This window comes from Hyperoodon ampullatus (assembly GCF_949752795.1).
Source record: "Hyperoodon ampullatus genome assembly, chromosome: 10".
Lineage (NCBI taxonomy): Eukaryota > Metazoa > Chordata > Mammalia > Artiodactyla > Ziphiidae > Hyperoodon > Hyperoodon ampullatus.
In genome coordinates, this window is record NC_136923.1 from 71,067,306 (window position 1) to 71,082,287 (window position 14,982).

Genomic DNA, 14,982 nt, shown 5'->3' on the forward strand with positions numbered 1-14,982 from the left:
GGTGTGTGGTGTGTGTGTGCATGGTGTGTGCTGTGTGTGTGCATGGTGTGTTGTGTGTGTGTGGTGTGGACAGAAGTGTGACTCCCCTCAAGAACTCTAGAGGGGGGGCACGTGATGCTGTCTGAGGAGCAGGAGCAGAGTGGCTGCCATTTCTGTGGAAAAAGCATGGGCTCCAGCCTGGAGGAGAGTCAGGGTCACCTGAGACCAGAGGCATGCTGGCAGATGTGGAACAACCAGCTCTCTGAAGAGAAAAAGCCCTGATTTGTAGTGTTTGTGGTGTGACTGATTTCAAGCCACCAGCATAATGCTCCTGAATCTGGAGCTGGGAGGAGAGGCCCATGGTCAGTGCTCATGAGCCAGAGTGAGCGTGTTCCAGCACAGCACTCAGACCCTCTGGCACACCACTTAAAACTTAGATCCCTTTTAATAAAGCCACCTAGAGGGACTTCAGGAGAAACAAAGCTGGCGGTGGACCACAGGAAGGCTGGGAGAGCTGGGCCTGTTCCTTCTGCTTCTCCAAATCCACTCTCCACCCTCTCCTCTTCTGCGCCTCACCCCAGGAGCCCGGCTGGTAGAACAGTGGGCTTCCTTACCCTCCGCCCTCTGGCTGGACTCAGCCGATGGGGAACATGGGCAGGGACTGGAGCATGGGAGGAGACAGGCTGAGGTATTTCTTTCCCCACACATCTCTGTAGAGGCCACGAGCTGGATGCACTGCTTTACTGAAGGTCACAGCTCCTATCAGATGGCCAGAGCCTTTCTGCACAGCCATTTCTTTTTTTTTTTTTTTAACATCTTTATTGGAGTATAATTGCTTTACAGTGGTGTGTTAGTTTCTGCTGTATAACAAAGTGAATCAGCTATACGTATACATATATCCCCATATCTCCTCCCTCTTGTGCCTCCCTCCCACCCTCCCTATCCCACCCCTCCAGGCAGTCACCAAGCACCGAGCTGATCTCCCTGTGCTATGCGGCTGCTTCCCACTAGCTATCTATTTTACGTTTGGTAGTGTATATATGTCCATGCCACTCTCTCGCTTCGTCTCAGCTTACCCTTCCCCCTCCCCATGTCCTCACGTCCATTCTCTATGTCTGTGTCTTTATTTCTGTCCTGCCCCTAGGTTCTTCAGAACCATTTTTTTTTTTAGATTCCATATATATGTGTTAGCATACGGTATTTGTTTTTCTGTTTCTGACTTACTTCACTCTGTATGACAGACTCTAGGTCCATCCACCTCACTACAAATAACTCAATTTTGTTTCTTTTCATGGCTGAGTAATATTCCATTGTATATATGTGCCACATTTTCTTTACCCATTCATCTGTCGATGGACACTTAGGTTGCTTCTGTGCCCTGGCTATTGTAAACAGTGTTGCAGTGTACATTGTGGTACATGACTCTTTTTGAATTATGGTTTTCTCAGGGTATATGTCCAGTAGTGGGATTGCTGGTTCATATGGTAGTTCTATTTTTAGTTTTTTAAGGAACCTTCATACTGTTCTCCATAGCTGCACAGCCATTTTTGTCTTCAAGTTTCATAACTGCTCACTCCCTTGCCCTCTTAGGCCTGATGCTTCCTGCCTTGCTGCTGTTATTACCTCTGGGGTACTGCGATCTCCTTTGTGGTTTCCCTACCCTCTGCTCACACCTTTGTCAACAGGACTTTATTCAACTCTCTTCACAATAGCTAATTTGAGTACTGCCACTTGCTTCCCGTTTGGACCCTGACCTGTACAGGTAAGCAACTGTCCGAATGAGGTGCATTCCCTCGAGACAAGGAACGTGTGGGTGAGGGGCCTCCAGGGACCCATGAAAGGACCCCAAATGAGCAAGAGTCAGCTTTGAACATTTGCTGGGCCCAGAGAGCACAAAGCTGTGTTACAATGGTACCAGTTACGTGTGATCTTTACCAACTGCCTTTCCTCCCTTCCTTCGTCTCTCCAACTCCTTCTGGGGAAACAGCTTAGCAGGCTGAGGGAAGAAGTGAGTTAGAGAGAGAAGGAGCTGACCATGTCCCTCTCTTCCTGGTGGTTGGCCTTAGCTGGGGAAAGGGAGGGAAGTCTTATCTTTGAGTGAAATTTGAACTATTGAGACTCTAGTTACAATATAGAATGACCAATGTGGGTTTCTGTTGTTTTTGTTGTTGTTTGTTTTGCTGGTAATTAACAATGAACAATTGAGTTACTGGGCTGCCCAGTTTCTTCCAGGGGCAGGAGAAGAACTCTCTCCATTGTGAGGATTTATAGAAACAGGGGGAGAACAATAAAAAGCAGCCTTCATAGGCGCTTCCCCTGTATTGTTCAACATGCAGGCAGACCATCTGTAGCTGTTAGTCCCTCCCAGAGAATACAAGGCGCCTGGAGGAGAAAATGAATGGTGGTAAACTTTCCGTTTTCCTCTTTAAGTAAAATGATCCTGACATGAACGGTAGTGAGGAAAATGAAGATGAATTGGAATTGAATTGGGTTTCACTTTTAACTACCACTTCTACCAACACAATGATTCCACCAGAACAGTAATTTGTGTTTGATTTTTGAACCGTTGGAATCTAGTCCTTCGTAGAGGTATGGAAATTATTATAAACCATTACAAACACACAAAAAAATGTTCAAAGAATGATATAATGGCACTAGTATTTTGGAAAATCTAAAAATCAGCAGTTTGCCACAGCTGCCTTAGACTTGGGCTTTGTTTGGAGCTAGAACGGTTCAGAATTGGTGGAGGCTTCCTTTGTGCCCTCCCCTAGCCCCACCCTCCCTCCCTGAAGGTAACATCACTATCCTGTTGGAGCTCCATAACCTTCCCTTTGTGCTTTTATATTCACGCTCTGTGTCTTTAGTGCCCTGTAAACATTAATTACTTAGCCATTTCTTGACTTGAGGGGTGGCAGAGTGTTCTCTTTATAACCGTTTGTCGGACTGTGCACCTGTACGTGTGTGTTTTATGAATCTTTCATGTCCAAAGCTCCCATTCCCTCCCCCCTGCCAAAAAGTATTGAAAATTTTGGAGTTTACACACATGGTATGGGTCCATATATATCCTTCAGCAGTTTTCTTTCTTTCAATCACCATTGTGTTTTTGAGACGTATTCACACTGCTACAAGTTTATCCATGTTGAATTCTCTAAGGTGTTCCACTGTATGATTGTATCACAGCTCTCGCTCCCTTATCCACCCCCTATGGGGGACCTTTGGGTGGTCTCCTGTCTTGGTTCTTGTTCGTTTGACTGCTATGATAAGAACAGTGCTGCCAGGAGTGCCCCCTCGGGCACACATGTGACACCATCTCAGGTATATGTTCCTAGGCATGGAATTGCCAGGTGGTGGAGGTTGCATATCTTCTAGATGTTGCAGAGATCAGATATTGCCAGATTCATCCTCAATGGTTGGTCATAGACTTTATCTATGCAATTCACTTCTCCCTGCTTCTCTTTTCCTTTTCTTTTTTTATATGGAAATTGCTCTGCTCTGCTCTCTGGGTGTCCCCTGCCGACAGCTCTCTGTACAACAGTGCCCTCATGGTTTTCTGAATAGACATCAGTATTTTCAAAGCACCACTTAGAGCTTTATGTTGGTTATTTGGAACACAAAGCACCCATCGTTTGTATCTGAGCACAGACGACCCTGGTTTCCTGTTGGTAGGTCTTCCCCAAACTCATCATCAGTTTCCTTGGGGATTTAGGAAGGTCTTACCCAGCTCCACTACACTTGCAACAGAATAGGTCCTGCGAAACAGTAAGAACTTTTCTGGGCTGAGACTGGCCAAACACAAGAGAGGACAGATGGAGGAGCCGGCCGTGGTATATTTTATCAGATACATCTTTGCAGATGAAGTCAAGAGGTTAGAATTTTGTCTACTGTGTTTGATTGTTATGGACTGTGTCCCCTCCAAAATTCACATGCTGAAATCGAATCCCTAATGTGATGGTATCTGCAGGTGGGGCCTTTGGGAGGTAATTGGGTCATGAGGGTGGAGCCCCCATGAATGAGATTAGTGCCTTTGTAAGAAGAGACCAGAGAGCTGGCTCGATCTTTCCAGCACAAGTGGACACAACGAGAAGCCGGCAGTCTGCGCCCAGGAGAGGGACCTCACCAGAACCTGACTCTGATCTCAGGCTTCCAGCCTCCAGAACTGTGAGAAATAAATCTCCACCTAGTCTGTGGTAATTTGTTACAGCAGTCCCAACTGATGGAGACATTGGTCAAATGCCTAATTCACTCAAAGCAGCATACACGGTTTCTGCACATCTGCACAATGAAAAAAATGGCTCTGGCAACTGGTAACAGGATCATCAATGTTCAAGTGCTCAAAGGAATAGACAGCCCCTTCCCAGGGCTTGATGTATTTTTGCAAAGAAGAGTGATTTATAGAGCCTGTGAGCAAACATGGGTAGAGAGACGTGGTGACTGGAACCATGGTGACCTCTACCAGTTATGCCAACTCATGGTGGTAGCCCAGGACTGTGGTAGCTCTCTGGCCAGGGGCTCTGCCCACTGCCTGGGCATTTGGTTCCTGGCACCCAGAGTCAGAGTTCATGACAATTCACTGAGCATCTACTCTGTCCTCAGCTCCATCACATATACACCTCGCTCAGCACTGAGATCAGTCCTGGGGAGCAGATGTTCTTCTTCTCTTATGGCCAAGGAAACAGAAATGCAGGAAGGTTAATGGGCCAAGGTCACATGACTAGCGAATGGCAGAAGCACCATCAAGCAGGGTTCTCCTGACTCTAGAGCTGACTCTAGAGCGAGTGTTCTTTTTACTAAACCATGGTCGCAGTTCAAGACTCACTCCGGGGCTGATGCCCACAGCCTTCCATTCTCCAGAATGGCTGCTGAGGGAGTCTGGAACTACTCAAAGGGTCTGGAGCCATGGCAACTGGGAACTGGGCAGGGAAATGGGGTGGGGACTTCTTATTACTCCCAGCCTCCATCTTGAGCCTGGAAATTTGGCCGAGGACCTTGTGTCACCGAAGCTGACCCTATATTCACAAGAACCTGTGGATTAGAATCGGCTCAGGTGGTGAGACTTTATCACTGGTCTTACAGAACCACCTGAGTCTTTTGGAACCAGCTGAGATGCCATCTAAGCCTCTGGGGCAGCTGCTTCCTTTACTTTCTCCCTTACTCCAAAGGGTCAGCATTTGGATCATTCATTTCAGGTAGGATGAAAACATATCTAACCCATCCAAGCTCTCACATGTCTCCTTGCCAAGGTTGTGAATGTTTTCTGCATATCTTAAGGAACTCTGCATTCACAAAGAGATACAGTTGTGGCACTTGATGGCTGAAGAGCGTTAGATTCATCTGTTCATTCAACCAGGGATCTGTAGATGCCCGCTAAGTCCCAGGGACTGTGATGGGCTGTTGGGCACAGGATATCATGTAATCCAACCATCCCCATTTTACAGATGTTGGAACCTAGGCACAGAGTCCCTTAGCTGGTGAATCTTTAAGGCAAAAATCTGATCCCTTAGATATCACTGATTTATTCAGCTAACACTTAGGGAGGACCTTCTGTGTGCCAATCACTGTGCTCGGGGCTGGGGGAGAAGGATAAGAGACTGAGTAATTACTATACAAGGTGATAAGTTCTCTTCTAGAAGCATATGCAGAGTTCCATGTGAGCCCAGGGGAAACTGAGATAGCTCTGGGGAAGGGAAGCTTGGACTGTCTGCCTTTGGAAATGTCTCAAAAAGAGCTGCAAGTTCCGAAGAGAGGAAGATGTGTTCAAAGCTCAGAACCTTTTCTTCAAGCAAAGGCTTAATGACAAAAAGAGAAACAGAAGTTGCTTTGGTTGAACCAGGTGAAAATCCTGGGGTCCTGCCATTTGCACCCTGGGTCCCCTCACCCTCACCCTGTGGTCCCAAAGGGGCCACAGCGTGGCCCAAATGGGTCCCCTAGAGCCCATTTTGAAAACCACTGGGTTGGCTGATGCCGGGAGGGTGCTCCAGTTTTCTCCATCAGTGGTTCCTCCCCTCATCCTGGAATTCCTGGTCTCATACTGGGTGCTCAGTCTAGTCTGCTGAATAAATTGATGACAGTCTGGCCTTTTGCTTTCTCTCAAATTTGTGGCTCCTGGGCTCAGAATTCCAAAAAGCATTTCAAGACTCAGTCTTAATTTTCCACCACACTGGAGAAGGTGGCAATGGTGGTGGCCTGTCTTTGGAGAATGGCAGGGACGCCACAAGAGGTCACTGCAGGAACACTGTTCAGGAGAAAAGAACTCCTCAGAGAGCTCTAAGCTGGAACAACGAGGTAAAACAGGGAGCCTTCAGGGTCAGTGCCTCTGTTGAGCCTCATTAAGGCCCTGCTGGGATTCAGCGCTGTCACTGCCGGCTCTTCAAGTCAGGTAGCGCGCAGTACCCAGTGGTAATCCAAGGGCCCCATGAGGCATTGCAGCTACAATGGCCTGTTCTCAGGGGTTGCTTCTGCATGGCATGTGGTCAGCATGGAACTCCCCGGGCAGACCCAGATCTCGCTGGGCAGTGTCTGCAGCAGGTTTACCCAGAGACGGCCAGGAGTCCTCAACCCCTCCCTGGGCCTGGGCTGCAGGCGTGTGTACCCGGAGGAATCGCCCAGTGCAGGGGCCGGATGAAGGCTTGAGTGAGGGGAGTCCCCAGGGTGGTACAGATTATTTTCTCATCAGTCAGTTAGCAAATGCTGAGGAGCTCGAGCTACCGCCTGGGGCTTTCTTTTCCTAAAAGGCCTCTTCGACCAAGACTTCCTTGCTCAAAAATGCACAGTGGCTCAACTGCCTGTGAGAGAAATCTTCGGATTCAAGGCTCTCAGTGAACTGGCCCACCTCACCGTGTTAGCCTTTTTCTGGACTACTTCAGATCAACTCCCCACAAAGTCATCCTCTCCACAAAGCACAAAACAAACACACACACACTGCATACACCCCCCACACATACATATACACACACATCACACACACACTATACACACATACATCCCTCTCATACATACATATCACACACACACACACACCGAATCAGCCTTCCCCCCCACCCCAACCCCAGCACACACACGACAACTATCCCCTGCTCCCACCCTCCTCTCTGTGGTTCTGACTCCTGCTTATTCTTCAAGGCTCAGCTCAGGCTTATGGCCTTGGTGACACCCCCCAGGGGCCACTCTCTCTGTTAAGATCCTGAAGCTCTGATGGTCTGTCCCTCTCACCTGCCACATTTCATATGCTGCTTGGTAGTGCGATGGGCCTTTTAAATTTTAATCACAGGCACGTGGTAGAATTTTGATTGTGAGTTGCAGGAGATCCAGGCCCTGATCAAATATTGCTCGGAAGAGACACCTGAGAGAGAGGGCACAGCCCCAGTTCCTGGGATGGCTTCCCGGGTTCTCGTCCTGCGCTGTGAGGCCGTCAGAAAGCAGGGTTCCTGGAGTACATCACTCTCAGTGAGTTACGCGCTAATGTCAGGCCTCTCGCTTTTACAGAGGGTCAATGCGAGAATCATCTTGTTGAACAACATTTCGGTATCTTTTGTAAAACTGCAGTTGACGACATCATTTACTATGTCACTCAGTGTCCTTTATACAAAGGTCCCCACGATAAATTCTGGTCTGTGTTTAGTTCCAGAAGAAATTCTATTTCTGCAGATAAATTAGTTAGTATGCTTCCTGTGGTCAGAAAATGAAAACTGTGTAACGCTGGGTACTCTTCTTTCTGCTTGGTGGCTAGATAAGACAGAGTCGGATTTATTGCCTGTGTGTTGTAATCCACTCAGCTGTGGGCTCCGAAAGCACTTACTCCTTCTACTTCTTTTAAATGGACTTATTTTATGTTCAAATGTCTCATTACACGTTTGCAAGATGTGTGAGTCTGGGAGTCATCTGGGGAAGCATTGACTTGGCCTGTTTATTGCCTGTGCTGGCTGCCGGGGGTACAGAGATTAATTTGACTGCACCCAGCTTTCCAGGAGCTCACATTTTAGAGTGGAGAATAGCTATGGAAATAAATAATTACAAAACAAGGTTGGCGCTTCAGCAGAGGTGCATGAGGCTAAAGGACAAAGCAGACTGGGGAGAAGTGGGTGGGCAAGGCTGCCTGGAGGAGGTCAAGGCCAACTTGGTTTGGGGCTACAGTGGGAAGAAGACAGTGGATAGAATAATACATGTGTCTAAATCTGGAATTAGATAAAGAGTTATCTTTTTTTTTTTTTTTGCAGTACGCGGGCCTCTCACTGTTGTGGCCTCTCCCATTGCAGAGCACAGGCTCCGGACGTGGAGGCTCAGCGGCCATGGCTCACGGGCCCAGCCGCTCCGCAGCATGCGGGACCCTCCCGGACCAGGGCACAAACCCGTGTCCCCCGCAGCGGTAGGCAGACTCTCAACCACTGCGCCACCAGGGAAGCCCAAGAGTTATCTTTTTAATGTATATATTCCCTTGTGCTGGCTATGCACCCTTCTAGGGCAGGCACTGAATCCCTGTCCCTCTGTGGACTCCATAATGCTCAGCCTGGGGCTGAGGGCCGTGCAGTGTGGTGGTTACAGCACAAGCTCTCGAGCGGTGTCTGCATTTGCATCCTTAGCTGAGCAAAGCTGCGTAGGTTCACCTTAACCCCTTTGGGCCTTAAGTAAAGTGAGGATAATAGTAGTACCTCCCACATGGGGATTTTAGGAGCTTTAAAGAGGGAAATACAAGTAAAGAGCTTAAAGCCACGGCACATGGGGAAGTACTCAAGAAACATTTGCTGATTAGTCCCAGCTGCATCACTGACAACACTGTACCACGCCGGGGAGCTAGCACAACAGAGAGGGAAAAACACACACAGCTGAATTCAGCAAAGCACTCTCAACTCAGCCAGCTTGATCTAGTTCAGCTAGTATCACTTCCAAATGATGCTTAACTGAAAAATAATAGTTTTATTGTTTCCTGAAATAGTGTGCGGGAGTCAGCCCTGCTCTAAGTCCACCAGTAACTTGTTTGTTGATGATATTCTTAGAACTGGTCATTGATGATTTTCTTAAGGAACCCACCCCCTCCAGCTCTGGCTGTCACATCAAGGGGGCCCACTGGGCCCAATGCTTCTCTTGCCCCACTCCGTCTCCATTAGTTTCCCTGGTCACTGCCTTTCAAAAGGACCAGGGTCCCTTGGGTGGGCAGTGAATGCAGGCAGAACCATAATGTGGATTTTCAGCCGGGAAGGGGAGTAGAACTCTTCTTAAGAGCAAAGATGCTCATGCACAGAACGGGCCTTTCCATGGGTGCTTATCTGTGTGCCAGTGGTGTGGTGGGAAACGTTTAACAACTAGCTCTCTGGGAAAGAAAGCCCCAGTTTGTAACAGTATTTGCCCTTGGTGTAAATACTCCCACTGTGGCTGATTTCAAGCTGCCAGTGGGATGTCACTGAGGGTGGAATTGGGAAGAGAGGCCCAGAAGCACGCCATGAGACAGTGTTTCCAGGACACAGACGCGGTCATTGTAAATAACCTCATGAGCAGAGATAGCAGTAAAATGTAGTAAATTAATCAGGAAGTGATACATTTTGAGTATTCCCCAAATTCCTGACATGGTGACATGCTCTCCACTGAATCTGGCCTTCTTTCATCAATCTACTGTCTCTTCCACACGGGGCCTCTCACCTCACCATTAAGTCTTTGCTTTACGAGATTACACTTCTGCAAATTTTCTTGGCCATATGTCTACTCATACAAACAGAGACATATTCGTATGCAAAATACACGAGAAAACCTCTCCTGTTCAGACTTGCTCATTACTTCTACCCCCCTAACCCCCCAAAACCCCAAACTCAACCAAGCGACCCCACCTGCACTTTCATGGAAACTTAGGAACATGTAGGTAAAAGAAAGAAATAATATCAAAGGGAATACTTGAAATGGAGGGTGAGGGAAAGTAGGGAGGAGAAGAAGCAGACAAAGAAACAGAACAGAAAGGGGGAAGGAACCGCAACACAAACAAACCCACAGAAATGGAAGGGTGAGACCAGGTGTAGTCACTGCTTCATCCCTGTACTGAAGCCCAAACTACAGAACACCGAGCGAGTTGTTTTTGTTCTTACAGGAGCCGTGGGTCCTGGCCTTCAGCCCCAAGGCTAGTCTGAAGGGCAAGGGTTAAGGCAGGAAACGGCGCTGTAAATAATCTGCTGCATTGAGAGCTTTCTCTCAATGAGAAGAAGTCCCTTCTGAAATGTGTCCCTTGGGACACATGTGCACCGGCGGGTCCACAGCCCCATCAGACAAGCTCCTAGGGCGTCTGGATAGCAATGTGGCATTTGATCTCAAAATGGCAGCTGGGAGATGGTAACACTTCTTCTCTAATTGGGATAGTATGCTTTTAAAATAAATAGGTATTTCAAATGCTCTTAATTAGACTTTCAGCCAAAGTGCTTTCTGTTTGAAGTTTGCTGATTACTTCAGGCAAAGTTGGGCCCTGCTGCACCTGACACCTGCTATACTTCAGAAGAAGGCTCCCAGAGAGGTGAACACAGGAATTAAGGAGGAGCCTGTGGTTGAAGAGACGCAGCAGGGTTGGGACGGGGTGTCGGGGCTGAGAGGATGGAGCACCTCTTGCCCTGAAAGCCATGGAAATGACTCCCCAGGCCCTAGAGCAAAACCACCCTTGGAATTACTTGAGTGGCATTTTCCACATCATTGTTTCTGTTCAACAAGCATCATGAAGACTGAAGAAGAGACCAGGTGGCAGCCAGCGCTAGGGATGACTCCCTCTCCGGTGACCTGCACCTCGGCACAGCTCCCCTCAGAGGTCCCTGGGCCCTTCCCAAGCACGGCGCTATGAGTTAGGGCCCCGGGCAGCCCTGGCTGTGTGCTGGGGAAGGTGCTCCACAGAATCCTGGCTCCAAGACCCTGCCCAGGCCTCTGGCAATGGGAGGTCAGGCCCAGCACATCTGCCTGACCCCTCAGTCCCGGGGCCAACAGGGAAAAGCTCAGGCTCCATTAGTGTGTCTTAGGCTTCCTTGTTCTGTGTTTCTGATGTAATCAGTAGTTATTTGATATGATCATTGTTATGACCAAAACTGAACCAGCAACCTTCCCAATAATCCAAGTTACTAGGCTCAGACGGATTACCCTCATGACGCTGGGGCTCTACGCCATTTCCCCCCAGAGATCCTGCGCACAGGATTTCTCCAACTGCAGGTCATTCCAGGGGCCAGCCCCTCTCAAGGGGAACCCCGGTGTCCAGAACACATGAATTGCTTATTTAATCAAAGCTCTAGAAGGCTTGATCCCAGGCTAGTGGGAGAGGATACGGGGGGCCCTGCCCAGGAGCCCTGTTCCACCAGCCTCCCAGGGAGCTGCACACTCCTCCTGGGTGACTTCCTTGGGTCACATGTCACAAGGGGGCATTTTCTGCAGATGCCCACTGCCTAAAAGGTGCCCAGGCCCTCTTACAATATCACTCTGTTGGTTTAGTGTTTGCATTATTAATGTATGAAGTGGGCCCATCGTTGTTGTGGGCAGTAAATTGCATGGGGACCAAGAGCACCCAGTGTGGACTCAGAGACCTGGTTCAAATCCTAGTTTCAACACTTACTAGCCTGTGACCTTGGGCAAGTCACTGAATCACCTTCATTTGGAAAAGGCACTGCATTCTTAGGACTGTTGTGAGGATGAGGAGACGTGCACATAAAGCAGTGCACAGAGATAGTTCAGCCACGGGTAGCTGTTTTCATCACCAACCGTTACTGCTGGGATGAGTTAGTCGTGGTTCTAGAAAGCTCCGAGTAGGACCCTGAGGAGCTGGGACATAGGGGGTGAATTTAGTTTGGGGTGTGGGGTGGAAAAGGTCAGAGGATGAGGCAGCAGCCGGGAGGGTGGAGTGCCAGGTGCTGACAGCCGGAAGCAAGCACACAGGACGGGGAGACTGGTCCCAGAGAGGAGGGGCGTCCCAAGAAAGCTGCACTGACCGCAAACCTCCCCTCCTTTAACCTCCAAGGGTTCTGGATGGGTTGTTGTTCAGCTGGGCGTGGGCTTCCCAGACCAGGTCAGCCTGTATTACCTTCCCCGTCTGCTTGCAGGCTCCACTTTGTACCCACCTAGAGCTACTTGCTGCACGTGCCGCTGGGTGATTTCTTCCTTCAGGCGACCTGTCAAAGACACAAAGGAAACCACTGAGGCGACCTGTCAAAGACACAAAGGAAACCACTGGTGAGTCTCCAGTGGGCAGGAGGAAGACGTGGCCTTGGAAGCAGGTGGCGAGCTAAAAAAATTAGGTAGAGTATGAAAGACCAAGCAAGCATAGCCCTGCAGGCCCTGGATGTGTGGAATAAGAAGCTGCAAAGGCTGGGGCCCTGGCGTGTCAATACAAGCACACATTTCACCTTTGGACTCACCATCTGTGGGTTCAGTTATCTTAGTATGTCACTCATAATCTTTGCTAGGGCTACAGTCTCTTAAACAGTTCTATGTGTCTATTATTTATGAAGGGGGAGGCAGGATTTGATCTTTTAATAATTTATAGGATTCCTTTTAAATCCACTTCTTTCTTTTAAGCTCTAAGAAACTGTGTCAAAAAATATGGTGCGGGGCTTCCCTGGTGGCACAGTGGTTGAGAGTCTGCCTGCCAGTGCAGGGGACACAGGTTCATGCCCCGGTCCGGGAGGATCCCACATGCCGCAGAGCGGCTGGGCCCCTGAGCCATGGCCGCCGAGCCTGCGCATCCAGAGCCTGTGCTCTGCAACGGGAGAGGCCACAACAGTGAGAGGCATGCGTACCGCAAAAAAAAAAAAAAAAAAAAAAATATATATATATATATATATATATAGTGGTTTTAGTTGATGATAACCTTAATATGAACACAACAGTTGATCATTTGGTAGGAAACACATCTAAGTCCATGTTGCATCAATAAAGGTCTAGTGTGTAGATCAAGGGAGGTGAGAGCACCGCTGTACTCTGCAGTGGTCAGACCCCAGTTGGTTATCTGTTCTAGGAGCTATTTTTTGTAAGGAACATTAGTAAAATAGAAAATACTTAGAAGATGGTAACTGGGATGGTGAGGGCTTGGAAACCACACCATGTGAGAAAGGGTTAAGGTGACTGGAGACGTTTAGACAGGGAAAAAAAAACATTTGGAGTTATGGAGACAATGGTTGTCTTTAAAAACCTAAACATTGTTATATGGATGAGAGAACGGATTTATTTTTGTCCTACTGCTGAGGGTCAAAGTCAAGTCGAATGAAGGCAGACTTGGGGCTCAATATGAGCAAGAAACAGCTCACGACGAGGACTGTCTCCACGTGGATTAAGTTGTCTCTAAATGGACTAAATCTCCTGGCAGAGCAGTGAGCCCCTTCCTGAAAATGCTCAAGCAGAAGCTGGGCAGCCATCTGTTGGGGTGTTAGATGGAGAATTCCTGCCCTGGGTAGGAGCTGGGACCACATGACCTCCAGGCTTCCTCCATCTCTGAAACTCCGTGATGCCGTGCTCGAGGCATGGCTGCAACAGGAGCCCTGGGGTTTGTTTATGTCCAAGCGTTCAGCACACTTGTTAAAATGTCAGCACTGTCTGTATTGCACGTCCCATTTGGGAGATGTGATCAGGCCACTGGGGGATTCTGAGAAAGCCTGGGAACTTCATTGCTTCCTTTCCTCATATACAGTTCATTCCATGCCTCAAAGGCTACACCTGAACTGAGTTTCCAATGAAGCCGTCACAGGAGACCTTGTCACTCCCCAAAAGTTCTAGGGCACTCCTAGAATATTATGACTGGGAGGGATGGCAGAGGTCATTCAGTTTAATTTCCCACACAATTTAGGAGTCCCTTCTACAGAATGAAATGGTCATTTCACCTCTGACTTGTATGTACCCAGGCTGTTCCACTGGTTAAATTGTATATAAGGAATTGCTGATGTGCTATTGACACCTGATTCCTTGGAATTTTCCTATTTGGACCTGGTGTGTTCTCTGGAACAGCATAGAAAAAGGATCCTCTCTCATGGGCAGTGAGACCCCTTTACACATCTGAGGGTGCTATGGTTTCTCCACTTAGATGTGTCCTCTCTGGGTTAAACATCCCCAGTTCTTTCAGCTCCACCTCGGAGGCCACTGTCTCCTGGTGTGTCCGCCAGACTGTGCAAGTCTGCCCTGCCTTCCACGTGTCCCCCCTGGAGAGGACTATGCACAGAGACGGAGCTGAGGACTGGGTGGAAGCAATCATCGCACCCTAATTCCAAGTGGGGGTGAGTGAGAACTTAGGGAATGTGTTGGAAGGGGGTGAGGAGGCGGAAGCCTAGCCCATGGATGAGTACTGAATGAGCCTAGAGCCACCAGGACCTGAAACCCAGCCCAGCCACGGCCAGAGGTGGGCTCTCTTCCCCACTCTTCCCCACATGACCCTACTGTCTGCACCAGCAGAGTCAACAAGTTGGGGGCACAGGGGTGGTGCTGGGCTGAGCCTCCAGTCTGCCTCAGACATTGTTGACTTGATTTTTAAAGAAGCACGGCGCACACAGTCTTCAAATAAAAGGAGACAGTGCTGCGGCGAATGCAGCGGCCCATTTAGACACCTCTCTCGGTTTCGAGGAGGTCATCGAGGGCTTTCTCACACCCACAGTGTGGAGCACCGATGCTGCTGTGGTGCCTGGCTGATTTCTGGTGCAGGTGCCACGAGCCTCTAATGTGCCTGGGTACCACCCTCCTAATGAGACTGGACAGTGACCTGCTCCTTTAGAGCCCACACGGGCTGCCTGCCCCCCGGAAACTACCTCCCCGACAACAAGCCTCCCCACCAAAGAGTGTCCTCGAAGACTGGCCTCCCTGACCATGCACCTCCCCAGCTATGTGCCTCCCATAGGTGCTCAGCCTTGTGTGTTGTGGCTTCCCCTGTTCCTACCGGAGTGACCAGGCTCCCCTTCCCAAGCCCTGGGGAGGCTATTTTGGAATAACAGGGTGAAGCATTCTCCACAGATCCAGCCTGGGAAGTACTGCTCATGAAAATAAAGAGGGGGGTTTTGCCACCAGGACTGAGAGTTCTAT

The 14,982-nt window shown here is 49.0% G+C and overlaps 1 protein-coding gene across 1 annotated transcript in view; it reads right to left on the bottom strand.

Moving 5' to 3' along the window:
• KIF6 (kinesin family member 6) overlaps positions 1–14,982 on the bottom strand; it is a gene marked incomplete at its 3' end in the record, with an annotated part of 412,258 nt that overhangs the window by 23,945 nt on the left and 373,331 nt on the right. The window contains exon 17 of the mRNA XM_079712640.1: positions 12,042–12,092. Coding sequence (XP_079568766.1) covers positions 12,042–12,092 — 51 coding nt within the window. The remainder of the gene's footprint in view (positions 1–12,041; positions 12,093–14,982) is intronic.